The sequence below is a fragment of the Scyliorhinus canicula genome, chromosome 16, assembly GCF_902713615.1.
Source record: "Scyliorhinus canicula chromosome 16, sScyCan1.1, whole genome shotgun sequence".
Classification (NCBI taxonomy): domain Eukaryota; kingdom Metazoa; phylum Chordata; class Chondrichthyes; order Carcharhiniformes; family Scyliorhinidae; genus Scyliorhinus; species Scyliorhinus canicula.
Window position 1 is genome coordinate 132,665,770 of NC_052161.1, and position 18,647 is coordinate 132,684,416.

The following is an 18,647-nucleotide window of genomic DNA, read 5'->3' on the forward strand; positions in this document are numbered from 1 at the left end:
GATTCTGAACTTGTCTTCACATTTCCAAGATATTGGTTTAGCCCCGAAAATGTGCACAGGGATCGCAAAACATGATGAAACCCCGGCTGGTGATTGCAATGTAGGCAGTCCGGTGCTGTTATGTTCATTTAAGTGATCTCTGCATCCAACCCAGTGTTAACTATTAGCTGGGCGCATCAGCAGAGACCCAACGTTGTCGAGTGGTGGGCACCATTTGATGCCAGCCTGCACCTCTTAAAGGGGAGGTGAATTGTGTCTGGGCCTGATGCTGGGGATTGTAGTTGAAGAGAATCAAACCCGAGCATGTGAGGAATGCAATGAGGGAAAGTGCGGGCCCCAAGGACTTTGGACATTACACTGGAGTTCTCAGTGGAGGAGATGGAAAGGAAAATGGATTGCCTTGTATCCACATGAGGGAAGGAGCATCTCCTTCCCCCACACGCAGACAGATGGCAGAGAGAGAAGATTGCCATGGAGGTCAATGCCAGGAGTCAAGTCCTGAGGATGCAAGTTGTAAGGAGTTCAAGGGCCTCACATAAGTGATTAAAATCAATCAATCCATCTTCAAATGCCATACCCTGCTGACTACACCAGTTTACTCAATGACTGCTTAAACCACCACACCACCATCACTCACCTACCAACGATCTCTATCAGCAAGGGTCTGCACAATTCAATGTTTGATGCATTGGTAAGCCATCCAGAACACCTGCACTACTTTCGATATAATATGCTGTATCTGCTGCTCACAATGCAGTCTCCTCTACATTAGGGAGAGTAAACATAGATTGGGTGAACACTTTGCAGAACAGTTCCGCTCAGTCCAGAAGCATGACCCTGAGCTTCCGGTTCCTTGCCATTTTAATTCACCATCTTGTTCTCACGCTGACATTTCTGTCCTTGGCCTGCAGCAATGTTCCAGTGAAGCCCAACGCAAGGAACAGTGCCTCATTTCCGAGTAGAGACTTTACAGCCTCTGGACTCAACATTGAGTTCAACAATTTCAGACCATGGGCCCTCTCCTCCATTTTGCTTCTGTTTTTTTTTGCCACAAACCGGTCTGAATCCCGTTTTTCATTGTTTCCCTTGCGGACAGAATTGTTCATTATTCTGTCAGGTGCCTTATCTCTTTACGGCAACCATTATCTCTCCCTTTGTCTTCCGTTTCCTCTGCCCTATCCAAGACATGCCCTTTTGTTCATCCGCTTCCCCCTTTCAATGGCAAAGGACAAATCACATTTCCCCCCTTCCTTCAGCTCTGAAGAGTCACATTCGGCTCGAAAGGTTAAATCTGCTTCTCTCGGGCAGCACGGTGGCCTAGTGGTTAGCACAACCGCCTCACGGCGCTGAGGTCCCAGGTTCGATCCCGGCTCTGGGTCACTGACCGTGTGGAGTTTGCACATTCTCCCCGTGTTTGCGTGGGTTTCGCCCCCACAACCCAAAAATGTGCAGAGTAGGTGGATTGGCCACGCAAAATTGCCCCTTAATTGGAAAAAATAATTGGCTAATCTAAATTTATAAAAAAAAAGAAAAAAAAATCTGCTTCTCTCGCCACAGATGTGACCAGACCTGCTGAGTTTATCCAGCACTTAGTCTTTTTATTTCAGATTTCCAGCATCTGCAGTATTTTATCAATGTCAAGGAGTCCAGTGGAAACCGGAACTAACTTGGCTCAGGGCTCAGGGCTTAGAATTGTTGGGCAACTCCAAAGACACACTTGCGGATCCAATGTTGTTGCAGTGTCTGATGATGGCTGATGTTGCAGCTTCCATTGCAGACAAAGAGGGCTGGTTTAACTCAGTGGGCTAGACCTCTGGTTTGTGATGTAGAACAAGGCCAGCAACGTGGGTTCAATTCCTGGACCAGCTTACCCGAGCAGGCGCTGGAATGTGACGACGAGGGGCTTTTCACAGTAACTTCATACTTGTGGCAATAAAAGATTCTAATTATTATTAAAAGCCACCCAATAGTCTCTGAGCGTTGCAATGGAAACTCAAACTGGTGTCATCTAAGGTCAGCTTAATTGCTGTCATCAGGGGCGGGATTCTCCCCTACCCGGCATGACGGAGGGTCCCGGCGTACGGGAGTGGCGCCAACCACTCAGGGGTCGGGCCTCCCCAAAGGTGGCCAGCCCCGCGCCGGAGCGGTTGGCACCAGAAGACCGGCGCCCCCGGCAGCGGGGCTGGCCGAAAGGCTTTCGCCAGTCGGCGCATGCGTCGGCAGTGACGTCAGCGGCCAGCTCCTGCTGACGTCACCACCGGCGCATGCGCGATGTGGGTTTCTCTTCCGCCGCGGAAGAGAAATAGTGCACCCAGGGCACTGGCCCGGAGTCTGAGCGGGGGGCCCCCGATCGCGGGCCTGGCCACCGTGGGGGCACCCCCTGGGGTCCGATTGCCCCCTGCCCCCCCCCCCCCAGGACCCCCCTCGTGCCGCTGATCCCGCCATTACAGAGGTGGTTCAAACCTCGGCAGCGGGAGAGGCCTCCCAGCGGCGGGACTTCGGCCCATCCGGGCCGGAGAATCACCGCAGGGGCCTCGCCGATCGCAGTGGCGAGATTCCTGCCCCCGCCACTTCCCGGGTGGCGGAGAATCTCTGCCACGGCGGGGGCCGGATTTTCGGCGGCCCCGGGCGATTCTCCGACCCTGCTGGGGGTCGGAGAATTTCGCCCCAGGTTTGTGAGATGGTGAGGATTGCTGATGCTTCGACCCCGGGGAGTTGAGTGGCTCCATGGAACACAGGTCTGATATCTTCTCTCTCCTGCCAGCACTGCCTCTCGACTGACCGGTGCCCACAATGCTGCGGTGTGCAGTCATCGGCCAAGCTCTCAAGACCCAGAGCTGCTCGAGATCATTCCCTTAAGGCCATCTGTAACCTCCTCCACTGAGAGTCACCAGCCTTGCTGTAGCCAATGAGAGAACACTGCACTGGAGCACGAAGAAAAGCAAGAGCATTCAATCGACAGGAACTAAGAGAATATACAAAGGTGGTTCATTGACTTTGTATGTGATGGGCATGATTTCATTTATAAATTTGGTTTGGATCGTTCAGTGTTTGTTGGTTTATATTTTCGCATTGAGGCCAAGCAACCAATGATAGTGAGTGACAGAGCAAAGTAAGGTGTGGGGCTGTTGGTGAATGGGGAATTGTCACTGCGATTATTACACTAAACTGAGTTCTTCATGGACAGCCCGAACAGAAAGTGGCTGCACAGTTTGCCTCATCTTTTTCTCTGCCTCCTCTTTCTCATGTTACTGCCCTTATAGCTGGTGGCCTGGCCTGTCCCCTTGTGAAGTTAAGCTTGTGCAGTAGACAGCAGACCATCCAGAACCCTGACGCCTGCACTGCCAAATGTGGCAGGGCTCTGCCAGAGCGGTCCATGACACAGGGCTGTTGTTTCAGCACCCCAATGATCTGTCCCATTACAATTCAAGTCGCAACATGACTTTCATTGTGTGTATGTTGTGCATATGTACATGTTTCGCACACTGGAGTGATCAGCCATGATGTTCGGAGATAACCCTCATCACCTGGTAGCCACCTTTTCACTGGACATAGAATAGAACCATAGAATTCCTACACTGCAGAAAGAGGCCATTCAGCCCATTGTGTGTGCACCAACCCTTTGAAAGAGCACCCTGCCTAGGCCCATTCCCCTTCAACTCCACCTAACCTACACATCCTTGGACACTGAGGGGTAATTTAGCGCGGCCAGTCCATCTAACCTGCACATCTTTAGCCCGCGGGAGGAAATCAGAGCACCCGGAGGAAACCCACGCAGACATGGGGAGAAAGTGCAGACTCCACAGAGACAGTCACACGAGGCCCTGGCGCTGAGAGGCAGCAGCGCTAACCGCTGTGCCACCGTGCCGTCCCTTGGCCATGATGGCTCAAATGCAGCTGGCATAGAGACTGCTGCAGAATGAAGGCATCATGACTACTGTCAGGATACCAGGCACTGACCTTCATGAATCGCTGCCTATGGTCACACACCGGCTGGACGTTGAGGGAGTTGAACCCCTTTTGGTTCCGGTATAGGGAAGAGTTGACCTGGGGTGCCCACAAAGCGACGTACGTGTAGTAAAAGTGTCAATGCACCATGCGGAGGCCTGCATTCGCAATGGAGCCACATGTTCACTCCACTGGCTTGTCTCTGGCAAGAGAGAATGAAATGCAGTTAGCTCTCTTTGACGAGAGGCCCAGTGACATCCCGGACGCAACAGTGGACGGCAAACTAAGAGATGCCGAAAATATCATTAGTTTCAGCCTGGTAGGAGTCTGTTGCATAACACTTCATGGCCAGTCACCTTCACTGCCACTGGCAATATGGTCCTCGCCCTGCTCTGAGGTTGGGGTTGGGGCAGCAACAGGTCGAAGAGTTCAGTGAGGACATCTTTACTGAAGTGTAGAGGCCTCACACGTGGGTCTGGATTCTCCGCTCCCAGACGCCAAAATCACATTCAGCGATGGGGCGGAGAATCCGTTTTGGCGCCAAAATCAGGAGTGGTGGCGGTTTTTTAATTCTCCGCCCCCTGAAAAGCAGCGTACTCGAGGAGTACCGCGCCGATTATCCACCGCCTCTGGCCATTTCCTGAGGCCCTCCCCATGATGCTCCGTCCCAGATCGGCTGAGTTCCCGGCGGCGTGGGTTACGTGTGCTCACACCGTTCATGAACTCGGCATGGCATCTATGGACGCAATCTGGGGCCGTCGCAGTCGGGGAAGGGCCGATCAGTGGACAGGGGGGACTTCATTCAGGGCTGGGGACACAGTGGGTGGGTGGTCCGGGCATGCCAATGGCCGATAGGGGGGGCACTACTTTGGCGGTCCAGGTCCGCGGGCTAAGTCCGCCATGGAGACTGGCACGGCCGCTGTAGGCCACCGCCATGCGTAAGCGCGGCCTCTGAGCCGGAAGTACTGGAGGCCGTATCGGCAGCTCGAGCTGCGAGCTCTATGCTGCCTCCCTGCTAGCCCCCAGAAAAACAGTGAATCGGTGATCATTTTACGCTAGTTTTCCTGGCTTAAAACACCACCGTTTTCATGCCGGCGTGCGGACTTAGTCTCCAAAACGGAGAATCCAGCCCATCGTTTTTCACTGGGGTTTGGGCTCAGAGGCTCCCCCCTCTTCCTCCTCCCTCTTCAAGCAACTTGTCCTAATCTGTGTGACCTCTCATCAGTCTCCAGGTTTTGCCACATTTCAAGGGGAATGTCTGGGAGCAATCATTTTGAGCAGCTATAACACCTGCCACACCACTCCCTGTCAACTTGTAAAACTTCTAACAACTATACTAATTACCAAACACCTGTAAAATCAAAGGTACAGGAAGAGGAAATGGACCAACTTCACAGCGCAAGGGACCCAGGTTCGATTCCCGGCTTGGGCCACTATCTGTGCGGACGGGTTCTCCCCATGCCTGCGCGGGTTTCCTCCGGGTGCTCCGGTTTCCTCCGACAAATCCCGAAAGACGTGCTGTTAGGTGAATTGGAAATTCTGAATTCTCCCTCTGTGTACCCGAACAGGGGCCGGAATGTGGCGACTAGGGGATTTTCACAGTAACTTCATTGCAGTGTTAATGTGACACGAGTAAAGATTATTATTATAAATAACATTTGCTGCCAAATCAGCATTGTGCACTGGTTCACAGCATAAACTGCCTGGTCAGCATTTATTCAGTGGCAGTTCACTGCGTTAACACCTACACCAATAAGGCGGCTGATATATTTCACTCCCCAAGTGTGGAATGTACCACAGGTGCCATTCTAGAACTCTAAGGGTACCTGTATATCCACAAGCCAAAATTATTGCCCAATGAGTTCACAAGGCAGGGGATACAGTCTGGCATGTTTATACAGGTCATTTTCATCATCAATTTGAAGCTAGAGATTTGTAATGAAAACTTGACATGCAGTGTGGGCAGATGTAGGAGCTGTAATACCTTTGCACCACTCTGTGAATGATGGAATTATAGTGAGAATGTTTGATCAGCGGATTATCTTCCACGCTTTCCACCTTTGCACGGAATATCGCTACGTCTTCCCGAGACTTCAGGAGGAAGATCCCTCGGCCTTCTTGTAAGTTGGCAGGTTTACAGATCCAAATTTGCCCATCTGCGTCAAAGGGTGAAAAACAGAAAAGAAATATGTAAAGCAGGAAGCACTGTTTTCAGGTGATCTCGCTCAGTAATGGATAACTGTGAGCTTGGGCCAACACTTCCCACAGAATGCTCCGCAGAGCCGGCGTGGAGACGGGGTGGGGTGCTGGAGAGGTTGACGGGGGGAAGTCGGTGGGGAAGGGGGCGGGGAGGTGAAGGTGGGGGGGGGGGGAGGTGGGAGGGCAGTTGAGGGGGGAGGTAAGCCAGACATTTTAGCTTCGTTTTCATTTGTTCAGGTTTGATAATGATGCAGAGGAGGTGCAATGTAGATGGTTGGGGATTAGGTCTGGAGGAAGTAGCGGATATAGTCATTTTGCAGGTTCTGCATCCTAAAAATTGTAAAAGACATAAATGACCAGAACAATTTATTCCCCAGGCAGACCAAGGGTGAGGCATTAGATGATGGACTCTCACCAAATGGACATTTTTCAACATGGAATTCCTACAGTACAGAAGGGGGCCAGCCAGCCCAGCTCCAAAAGAGCACCTTATCTGGGCCCACATCCTCACCTTACCCCCCCCGTAACTCCATCTTTGGATACTAAGGGGCAATTTAGCATGGCCAATCCACCTAACCTGCACATCTTTGGACTGTGGAAGGAAACAGGAACACCCAGAGGAAACCCGCGCAGATATGGGGTGAAAGTGCAAACTCCACGCAGTCACCCGAGGCCGGAATTGAACCCGTATCCCTGGCACTGTGAGGCAGCAGTGCTAACCACTGTGCTGCCTTAAGCTTAATCCGGAGAAATTTTCTCTCCTTGTGAAAAAGGCAAGCAATGCCTGAATTCCAATTTAAGGACTCTTTTTCAAAATTGACTCAAGCAAGATGCAGTAACCAGTCTACGCTGAGTTCACTGGCAACATGAGACGGCGGCACAGTGAGCGCAGTGGTTAGCACTGCTGCTTCACAGTGCCAGGGTCCCAAGTTCGATACCCGTTTGGGTCACTGTCTGTGCGGAGTCTGCACGTTCTCCCCGCGTCTGGGTGGGTTTCCTCCGGGTGCTCCGGTTTCCTCCCACAAGTCCCGAAAGACGTGATGTTAGATGAATTAGACATTCTCAATTCTCCCTCAGTGTACTCGAACAGGCACTATATTGTGGCGACAAGGTGATAAAAAGGAAGAAGACAACAGGCCTTGGAGCCCCTGATTTTGGCAGGCAAAGTTTGGCTAGGGATTGCGAGACGGGTTAGAACGAGCCACAGAGTCACCTTCAAGATGAGATGGCCGTATCTGCCCTCTGAGGTGGAGATTATTGAGGTGACTATTTCGGAGAAGAGCAAGAGAGTTCGCCCCAGTATCCTGCTCCACATTTATCCCTCAAACAACATCACAAAAACGGATTGTCTGGTCATTATCATGTTGCTGTTTGTGCAATTCCTACACAGCACAACAGTCACTACAGTTCTAAAGTTTTTCATTGGTTGTAAAGCACTTTGGGACATCTGGTCATGCAAGGCACTACAGAAATCCGAGTCTTTGTTTCTTGTCGTTACCACTTTACATTGCCGTCCAGTGACCTAGTCCGTACTACATGAATGCCAGACTAAACCAGGCATGGAAAAGCAAAACATTGCGGATGCTGCAAATCTTAAATAAAAACAGAATATACTTTAAACAACCAGTAGGCCGGGCAACATCTGCGGAGACGGAAGAAAATCTAGGAGTCCAGGTTTGTGGTCTCTTTTCAGAATTCCTATCAGGACAGGATGTTTTATCATGCCCTTCATATGTTCTCATAGCCTGTGACGTATACTGTCTAAAATTAATCTACAAATTAAAAATTCCCCGCTGCTTGATCAGCAGATGTTGGTGATTATAGATGCACCATCCAGCCATAAAGCATTGTGTCAATTAATGAAACACAGAAACAGCCTACTGTTTCTTAAACTAGGTTTAGGAGCCATTCAGAATAATCATTGTTACAAATGATGTGACGAAGGGAAAAGGTGTAATAATAATAACAATCCTTACTATTATTATCTTTACTACATCAACATGCAATGAGGTTACTGTGACAATCCCCTAGTCGCCACATTGCGGCACCTGTTCGTGTACACTGAGGGAGAATTCAGAATGTCCAATTCTGAAAGTACGTCTTCCGGGACTTGTGGGAGGAAACCGGAGCGCCCGGAGGAAACCCACGCAGACACGGGGAGAACGTGCAGACTCCGCACAGGCAGTGATCCAAGCCGGGAATCGAACCCGGGTCTCTGACGCTGTGAAGCAACAGTGCTAACCACCGAGCTACCGTAGATGTAGAAAATATATGCCAATATGTGCCATGAGTGGGCGGCACAGTAGTACAGTGGTTAGCACTGTTGCTTCACAGCACCAGGGTCCCAGGTTCGATTCCCGGCTTGGGTCACTGTCTGTGCGGAGTCTGCACGTTCTCCCCGTGTCTGTGCTTTCCTCCCACAAGTTCCAAAAGAAGTGCTTGTTAGGTGAATTGGACATTCTGAATTCTCCCTCTGTGTACCCGAACAGATGCCAGAGTGTGGCGACTCGGGGATTTTCACAGTAACTTCATTGCAGTGCTGATGTAAGCCTACTTGTGACAATAAAGATTATTATTATATTATTAGGGGCCTCACGGTAGCATGGTAGTTAGCATCAATGCTTCACAGCTCCAGGGTCCCAGGTTCGATTCCCGGCTGGGTCACTGTCTGTGTGGAGTCTGCACGTCCTCCCCGTGTGTGCGTGGGTTTCCTCCGGGTGCTCCGGTTTCCTCCCACAGTCCAAAGATGTGCGGGTTAGGTGGATTGGCCATGCTAAATTGCCCGTAGTGTAAGGTTAATGGGGGGATTGTTGGGTTACGGGTATACGGGTTACGTGGGTTTAAGTAGGGTGATCATTGCTCGGCACAACATCGAGGGCCGAAGGGCCTGTTCTGTGCTGTACTGTTCTATGTTCTATGTTCTATTATATCTATATATAAAAAATGTCTGTATAAATGTATCTACATTTATATGCATATAGTACACACACACAACTACACATATATATATGTATTCACATATGTTATAAATACATCGATCACATTTGGAAGGGTCAGCAATTGAATACTAAAGAAATTGTGGGCAGGACTCTCTGTCCCGCCAGCCCCATTTTCCGGCACGGTGTAAGTGGGATTCTCCATTTCTGCAGCCGGCTAATGGGGTTTCCCATTGTGGGCACCCCTCGCTGTCGGGAAAACCGCTGGTGTGGGTGTGCTGCCGGTGAAGCAGAGGATCCTGCCGATGGAGAATCCGACTGTATATCTCTTCATACTTTGTGAAATAGAGGTAAGTCGTTTGAATATACCAATTACAATGAGGTAAAAACATAAGTTCAATCCTGAAACTCCAAAAATGGGTAAGAGGCAAAATCAACTTTGTAAAATTGGGAGGAAGAAAGACTTTACCTCTGAAGGAATCAAAAAAGGCATTCCGATCACTTGGCACATCAATCCGGTACGACGCAGGGAAAAAATCCTCCAATCTTATGGATTTACTGCATAACATGAGAAAAAGAGAAAGTCACAGAGTGCAATGATTCAAACTTAAGGGGCAGCTGTATTGATATCTTTTTAAAATTCATTTTTACGGGACGTGGACTTCGCTGGTGAGGCCAGCATTTGTTGCCCATCCTAAATTGTCCCCGAGAAGGTGGTGGTGAGCTGCCTTCTTGAACCGCTGCAGTCCATGTGGTGTAAGTACACCCCACAGTACTACTGAGGACAGTTCCAGGATTGTGACCCAGTGACACTGAAGGATCAGCGATTCCAAGTCAGGGTGGTTCCTCCCACAGTCCAAAGATGTGCGGGTTAGGTGGATTGGCCATGCTAAATTGCCCGTAGTGTCCTAAAATGTAAGGTTTTACTGGGCCAGTACTGAGGGAGCACCGCACTGTCAAAGTGTTAGTACTGAGGGAGTGCTACACAGTCTGAGGGTCAGTACTGAGTGAGTGCTCCACAGTCGGAGGGTCAGTACTGAGGGAGTTGCACTGTCGGAGGGCCAGTACTGAGGGAGCCGCACTGTCGGAGGGTCAGTACTGAGGGAGCTCCGCACTGTCGGAGGGCCAGTACTGAGGGAGCCGCACTGTCGGAGGGTCAGTACTGAGGGAGCGTCGCACTGTAGGAGGGCCAGTACTGAGGGAGCCGCACTGTCGGAGAGTCAGTACTGAGGGAGTTGCACTGTCGGAGGGTCAGTACTGAGGGAGCGCCGCACTGTAGGAGGGCCAGTACTGAGGGAGCGCGCAGTGTCGGAGGGCCAGTACTGAGGGAGCGCCGCAGTGTTGGAGAGTTAGTACTGAGGGAGTTGCACTGTCGGAGGGTCAGTACTGAGGGAGTGCCGCACTGTAGGAGGGCCAGTACTGAGGGAGCGCCGCAGTGTCGGAGAGTTAGTACTGAGGGAGCTCCGCACTGTCGGAGAGTCAGTACTGAGGGAGCTCCGCACCATTGGAAGGTCAGTACTAAGGGACTGCTAAACCAATGGAGGGTCAGTACTGAGGGAGCACCGCATTGTCCCAGAGTATTAGCCTGGGCTGCTTGATTACTGGTTCAATTCCGGCCTCGGGCGACTGTCTGTACGGAGTCTGCACTTTCTCCCCGTGTCTGCGCGGGTTTCCTCCGGGTGCTCCGGTTTCCTCCCACAGTCCAAAGATGTGCAGGTTATGCTAAATTTCCCCTTAGTTGCCCCTATCCAAAAGGTTGGGTGGCGGTTATGAAATGAAATGAAATGAAAATCGCTTATTGTCACAAGTAGGCTTCAAATGAAGTTACTGTGAAAAGCCCCTAGTTGCCACATTCCAGCGCCTGTTCGGGGAGGCTGGTATGGAAACTGAACCGTGTTGCTGGCCTGCCTTGGTCTGCTTTCAAGGCCAGCGATTTAGCCCTGTGCTAAACCAGGTTACGGGGATAGGATGGAGTCGTGGGCTTGAATAGGGTGCTCGTTCCAAGGGCCGGTGCGGACACGATGGGGCGAATGGCCTCCTTCTGCATGTAAAATCTATGGTTCTATGACTGCAAGCTTAAACTTAACAGTCGAGCCAGAGAATATGACCTGCGTTTGAAGAGGGTGAATTCAAAACTAATCTCCAGAGAAAATGAAGAACATTTAAAGTCACTGAAATTCAGTGCGGTTAAATCTCAATAATCTAATTAGTTGGCTAAATCCCTGAATCTTTCCAGTCGGTCTGGTGCTCAGGTTTTGGGGACACTGCCTGGGGCACAGACCTCTGTGCCAGAAGACTTACTGTGAATACACGCCTTTTGAATACTTAATTGCTATCCGCTCGTACTCCTTCAGGGAACTGCAGAGGCCAGCTTTTGAAGTGAGGATCCTGTTGTTTGGTATTTGGTTTAATATCTGTCTACCTGTCAGAATGACACAAACCATAGGTACAAATGTTAAATGGAAATAAATCAACAAGACACATTGGCCCAGAATTTTGCTGAGATTGTTTTAGGAGATTTTATGAATACATTTTCAAATAGTTTTCTTATTTTTCCTTTATGCCTGAATCGGAGTTTTTACTCCCTGTCTTTACTTTTCTTTCTGCACTTTGATTGACATTTTGTCTGCATTGTATACACCCATTCTAATTCGCCCTTCCTCTCAGTCCCCCCTCTCTTCACTTCTCATTTCGCATTGGTTGACAAGATACACTAGTGGTCCTAATATCCAAGTTCCCAGGAGCCCTCTCGCCCTCACACCTCCAGCAACCTTGTGAGTGAAACATATGTCAGTGGAGGGATGCAGGTGCATGTTTTAACTAACAGGGCACATTATGATCTGAAACAAAAAAAATGCAGGAAAGTTCTGTCAGCATCTGTCTAAAGAGGAAACGGAGTTAACGTTTCGAGTCGGCGTGACTTTGCCGTGAATCGGCTTGACTCTTTTCCCTGTCTCCAGATGCTGCCAGACCAGCATTTTCTGTCTTAGAATCTGATTTCCAGCCTCCGCCGCCACTTTCACAAGATGCTCTGCCTTGCTCTGGCAGAGATTCTGGACCATTGTTCAGCTTGAGGGAATAATAAAGTCTCCAACCCTCAAACCATTTTAGGTTCCTCCTTTGGCCTAAGCTATTAATTAACACTTTAGTCAGAACGAAATTGCTCATATCAGCTCTCCAGAATACCAACAGGTTATCTGTGGAACACAGATTGAGACCTTTTTCAGATCTCTCCCTCCTGCTCTCCATTAGATGCAATAGAATCTAATCTGTCAGCCTCATGAAACATATTTTTTTCATTTGTGCACAGACTGTGGATGTCGTGGACTAGGCCTTTCCTAAATTGCCCTCGTGAAGGTGGTGGTGAGCTGTCGTCTTGAACTGCTGCGGTCCCTCAGGTGTAGGTACACCCATTGTGCTGTTAGGGAGGGAGTTCCAGGATTTTGACCCAGCCACAGTGAAGGAACGGCTAATATATTTCCAGGTCAGGGTGGTGGGTGGCTTGGAGGGAACTCCCAGGTGGTGGGGCATGTATCTGCTGCCTGTGGAAGGGGCTGTCGAAGGCGCCTTCATGAATTGCTGCAGTGAGTCTTGTATGTGATACATACAGGTGCCACTGTGCATCAGTGTGGTGGAGGGTGGGAATATTGAAGGTGGCGGTTGGGGTGATAATCAAGCGGGCTACTTTGTCATGGATGGTGTTGGGTTTTTGAGTGTTTTTGGAGCTGCACTCATCCAGGCAAATGGAGAGTATTCCATCACACACCTGACTTGCGCCTTGTAGGTGGCGGACAGGCTTTGGGGAGTCAGGCAGGTGAGTTACTCGCTGCAGAATTCCCAGCCTCTGACCTGCTCCTGTAGCCATGGTGTTTATATGGCTGGTATCATTCTGCGCCTCATAAACAGAGAAGATCCAGGGCTTGCTGCTGAGTTAGGTAAAGTTATTGCAATTGGCTTGAGTGTCCATTAAGGAGAGAGGGAAGAGTAGATCAGGATTCCTGCTGCTGATCATTAACTACTGTCCCTAGGCAGGGACACAATCAAGTTCAGTTGTGAATTCCTCCCAGGTTTAAACAACGCATTGATACTCATCACATACATTAGGAATGGCCATTTGAACATAATGCTGGGTGGGGCATGGCAACACAAACTGAGATAAGTTCACTCGATTGATTCCAGAGATGAGGGGTTTGTGCTATGAAGAGACATTGAACAGTTTAGGCCTATACACTCTTGGGTTTAGAAGAATGAGAGATCAAATTGAGGTGATAAAAGGTATTGACAAAGTCGACATAGAGCAGATGCTTACTCTTGTGGGGCAATCTAGAACAAGAGGGCATAGTTTTAGGATAAGGGGTAGCAGATTTAATACAGAGATGAGGAGAAATTATTTCTCTGAAAGGGCCGTGAATCTGTGGAATTCACGACCCCAGAGTGCAGTGGACATTGAGTAAATTTGAGGAGATAGACAGATATTTAATCAGTAATGGGTGAAGTGTTAAGGAGGTCGGGCAGGAAAGTGGAGTTGGGGAGATGAGATCAGCCAGGATCATATTGAATGGCACAGCGGGCTCGAGAGGCTGAATTGCTTATTCCGGCTCCTGGTTCTTATGTTCTTATGTCTTAACCATCTTCAGGATAAGAGGAAAGAAAACGTGCATGGGCGGGGCAGATACTCTTGTTCCTGTGAGGAAATTTCATGTAATTTTGTTATAAAGTAGAAAATAATAAGCAGCAGGGTTTTACATCAATCAGTCAGCACGTATTGGCAGGCATTGTCAGTGGATTGGTAATCCAGACACCCAGCTCTGAAGAAGAGTCCTACAGACTCAAAACATTAACTCTGTTTCCATCAGCACGGTGGCGGAGTGGGTTAGCCCTGCTGCCTCACGGCGCCGAGGTCCCAGGTTCGATTCCGGCTCTGGGTCACTATCCGTGTGGAGTTTGCACATTCTCCCCGTGTCTGCGTGGGTCTCACCCCCACAACCCAAAGATGTGCAGGGTAGGTGGATTGGCCATGCTAAATTGCCCCTTAATTGGAAAAAATAAATTGGGTACTCTAAATTATTTTTTAAAACATTCTGTTTCCCTCTCCACAGATGCAACCAGACCTGCTGAGTTTTTCCAGCATCTTCTGTTTTTACCAAGGGTAATGCTTTGGGGACCCAGGTTCGACTCCCTCCACGGCAGATGGTGAAACCTGAATCCAAGACAAAACTCTAGAATTGAAAGTTTTAATGATGACCATGAAACCATTGTCGATTGTCGTAAAAACCCATTTGTCCTTTAAAGGGATAGAGATCTGCCAACCTTACCTGGGCTGGCCCACACGTGACTCCAACGTGATTAACTCTTACATGCCCTCTGAAGTGGCCCATCAAGCCACTCCGTTCAAGGTCAATTGGGGATAGGCAATAAATGTTGCCACAGCGAGCAACCCACAAATGAATAAAAATGAAGGTTCTTAGAACTTTCACAGTCCGATACATAAGAACGTAAGCGGGGGACAGAGGAAGAAAAAATTGGGTCGTCAATCAGTCCTATTTTTCATAAACCACAAACAACTTTCACTATGAAGATTACTCACCCTGTAAGGGAGGTCGAGACAGGGTAAGATCGATGGCAATGAGGATAAATCCTGGCAGAGGTAACTAATAATGTGAGGGACAGGAATTTATATTGCATCCTTAACTTAGGAAACTAATGTTGGGGTAATAAAAACAAACAGCTACTAAGAGATGGCTGGAGGATGAGAGAAGGGAAGTAAAAGGTGTTGGTAGATTCAAATTATTTAACTACTATGCTGAGCAAAATGGAATTCTCAGTTGCTCAGTGTGACACTCAGCAATGTTCTCTGGTGCCGGGATGAGCATTTACTCCTGACATATTTTTCTTTGGCTTTGCCTCACGCTTGTCTCCTTGGCCACTAGAAAGACGGAGGCTGAGGGGTGACCTGATAGAAGTTTCTAAAATTATGAGGGACGTAGATAGGGTGAACAGTTGGAGGCTATTTCCCAGGGCAGAAATGACAATTACAAGGTGGCACAAGTTCAAGGTGAGGGAGGAAAGGTTCAGTGGAGATGTTTTTTACACAGAGGGCGGCGGTGGCCTGGAATGCACTGCCAAGTGAGGTGGTTGAGGCAGATATGTTAGCAACCTGTGGTGAATCACAATCTAGTAATTCACACTGTGTTATGTTGTATGTGTTGTGTTATTGTAAGCTCGGTATACGAGCAGTTGCGCGGCTCTGCTCATAGGGGGAGATGAGGAGTTTGTACGGGGCTCCACCCTTGGCTCCGCCCATGGTTCTGCCCATGGCTCCTCCCACTAACCGGAAGTATAAAGTTTTGCAGTCGTGAGCCTCCCTGCCAGTTCATCTCGTCGCAGGCAGGCTCTGTTGTAAGACTATTAAAACCACTGTTCACTTCCAACCTCGTGTCTTGTGAATTGATGGTCACATCGCCATCTTTAAGACTTATCTAGATAGAAGGATACAGGCGGTTGGTCTAGATTGGACACGTGATCGGCACAGGCTTGGAGGGCCGAACGGCCTGTTCCTGTGCTGTACTGCTCTTTGTTCTTTGTTCACAGCACAGATAGTTTGATTGGGAGGAGAGGCTCAGGAATGAGGAAACTCTATGTCGATGCTCTGTTTTTCTCGGTTGCGTTATTGGAAATGCAGCTGGGCAGCCCTGCCTGATGTCGGCAGGAATGGCGAGTCTCATACACAACACTGTGAAGAAATTCTCAATCCCCTTACTGGGGAAAAGCACTGAAGATACATTCAGCCCACCTAATTCATTAGATAAAAAAGGCGAATTTTGTGGTGGCGACAAAGGTTTCAGTTGCCAGCTGGAGAGTCGATGAGAACTCCGTGTCACCTCTTTCAGGGTTGAACCCGCCGCAGCTTGTTCCACTCGGGCACTTGACAGGCCACCTTCCCCCAGGGTCATGGACTCCAGGGGATGAGGTCCTGCCCACCAAGAGCTGCTGGCCAAACAGAGGCTGGCAGCTCTATTGAAAGGCCGTGCCATTCGGAAGGCAGTAGCCGCTGCCGGAACGACCCCCAACTGAGGCTGAGAGTCATCGTTCATTTAGGCCCTCTGATCCCCTTCTTACCTGAACGGAAGTTTTGGTAGTTAGAAAGCACTCTGTATTCTGACCATTTAAATATGTAGTCCTCTCTGTTGTTGTCAAAGATTCGCTTCCATCCCTTGTTCTCACAATAGTTGATAATTCTGCGTTAAAGACAAACAGCGAGAGGTTTCAATGAGTTCCTGTATGAGGAAAAGAGCCGAAACAGATCAAACTGCAGCATCTGTCTCACATAGAATCATTGCGTTTTACAGTATAGAAGGAGGCCACTTGGTCTATCGCGTCTGTGCCGGCTCTTTCAAAGAGCTATTCAATTTACTCCCACACCCTAGATTCCACCCGGTCACCCTGAAAATTAGTCCTCTTCAAAAATGTCCAATTGTATTCTGAAAATTCATATGACAGATGATTACATCAGCCTTTCAAGTAGTGTGTTCCACATCACCAAAATACTTTGCGTGAAATATGTTGGCAAGGCATCACTTGTTGCTCATCCCTCATTGCCCTTGAACCTATTGGCTGCCAAGCCATTGCAGGGCGCAATTAAGAGTCAACCCCACATTGGGTGTCGCCTGTGGGCAGGACAGGGTAAGGACTGCAGATTTCCTCCTCCAAAGGGCATTTGTGAACCAGATGGGCACCAACATATTGCTGGTTGTTTCACTGGAGACAGGTTTTTAATTCCAGATTTATTAATTGTATTGAACTCCACCATCTGCCCTGGAGGGATTTGAACCCTTGCCCTCAGAGTTTTCGCTTGGACCTCTGGATTAGTGACATCACCGTTGCGCCACCATCTCCCCCGATTATTTTAGACTTCTGGTTATTGTTCCACTTGCCTGAGAAAATGGTTTCCCCTTGCGTGCTCTGTCAAAATCCTGATCATTTTGAATACATTTACTCCCTGGAAACGATTAGAGATGCAGCAGGTTTTAATCAAGTGCTGAGGCAAGGGAAGGGGGGAAAAGAGCAAAACGGAGGGACTGAGATAGAATTTACATAGATAGAATTTACAGTGCAGAAGGAGGCCATTCGGCCCATCGAGTCTGCACCGGCTCCTGGAAAGAGCACCCTACCCAAGGTTAACACCTCCACCCTATCCCCATAACCCAGTAACCCCACCCAACACCAAGGGCAATTTAGCCTGGCCAATCCACCTAACCTGCACATCTTTGGACTGTGGGAGGAAACCGGAGCACCCGGAGGAAACCCACGCGCACACGGGGAGAGCGTGCAGACTCCGCACAGACAGTGACCCAAGCCGGAATCGAACCTGGGACCCTGGAGCTGTGAAGCGATTGTGCTATCCACAATGCTACCGTGCTGCCAGGGTAAAGTCAGGAGGGGTTAAATGGCAAAAGAAAGGATGGTGCAAGGTGATAGTGATAAAAGAAACAAAGGATGTGTCTAAAGGAGGTGTCGTTGAGAAAGTGCAGTCATTCCCATCAGCAGCCATCCAAAAACGATTCAAACCCAGGACATTGACACTGGGTCCTTGGATTGCTCGCCCAGTGACAATACCACTTCAGCACTGGCTCCCCCTAAAGTTGTAAAGTCTGGGAGAGATGCAACACAAAAAGAGAGGGTAAGAAATTAGCGGTAGATCTCGGATCGGATCCAAACCACTTGATCTGTGGTGATTATACTCCCAGAGTCCAACTGCCAGTTATAATGATGTCAGTGCCTCCAGTTTGTGTTATTCATGGTTAATTAAATGCTCATACAGTTAATTAGATACAAGTATGGTTAATTAAATTCTGGTATTTCTCTTGCACAATGACTGAGATACACAAAAAGGTAATTACTATGATGAAAGCCTAATTATGCTAAACCAGCCAGCCAGTCAGACACAGATTTCTTTGTAATTGATGCGTACATTGCGAGTTTATTTTAAATTCAGGTGGTATGGGGCAGGCTTTGTTAGCATCAGCAATGTTTGTAATGTGTTTTGCAATGAGAGAGCAAAGGATATGTCTGGAAGATACGGATTTACGGATCAAGAAACACACAACAGCGATTCCTCCGTCATCCTTCGCCCCTGTGGAGTCTGCTTCCTGTTATGTGCTACCCTGTAATCAACACCTCTTTGGCCCTGTCTCACATTTAACTGCAACGGTCGACATGACTTTTTGCAGACAGAAAATTTCTAGTCTCCCAACAACTCCCAGGGTGGGGTTTGGGAGAGGAAGTGGTGCACTTATCCATTTCTTCATAAATACCACAGAAAATTAACCTTGTCCACCTTGGCTGGACATATTCGCGGAGGTATGATCACGTGACTCTCCCCACCTTGAACCACTCCGCCTCCACATTCCCACCATTGGTCCGATTGTCCAGGTGTACTGCCTTCCCACAGCCAATAGGAAAGGAAACAGACTCTGGTAACCAATTGGCTTGCTCTTCCTTGTTGGTTAACTGCAATGTTCATTCATTCATAAATGAAGGTGTTCAAAGAAAATGAACAAATAA

General features: G+C 48.9%; 1 protein-coding gene across 4 annotated transcripts in view; it reads right to left on the bottom strand.

The window, feature by feature from the left end:
* Positions 1-18,647, bottom strand: part of ttll10 (tubulin tyrosine ligase-like family, member 10) — a 48,631-nt gene that overhangs the window by 15,815 nt on the left and 14,169 nt on the right. For all 4 annotated transcript variants that reach the window (XM_038773313.1, XM_038773316.1, XM_038773314.1 and 1 more), the window contains exons 3-6: positions 16,203-16,321; positions 11,385-11,505; positions 9,553-9,641; positions 5,933-6,104 (exon numbers count right to left, since the gene is read on the bottom strand). In XM_038773313.1, the coding sequence (XP_038629241.1) occupies positions 5,933-6,104; positions 9,553-9,641; positions 11,385-11,505; positions 16,203-16,321 (501 nt within the window). The remainder of the gene's footprint in view (positions 1-5,932; positions 6,105-9,552; positions 9,642-11,384; positions 11,506-16,202; positions 16,322-18,647) is intronic.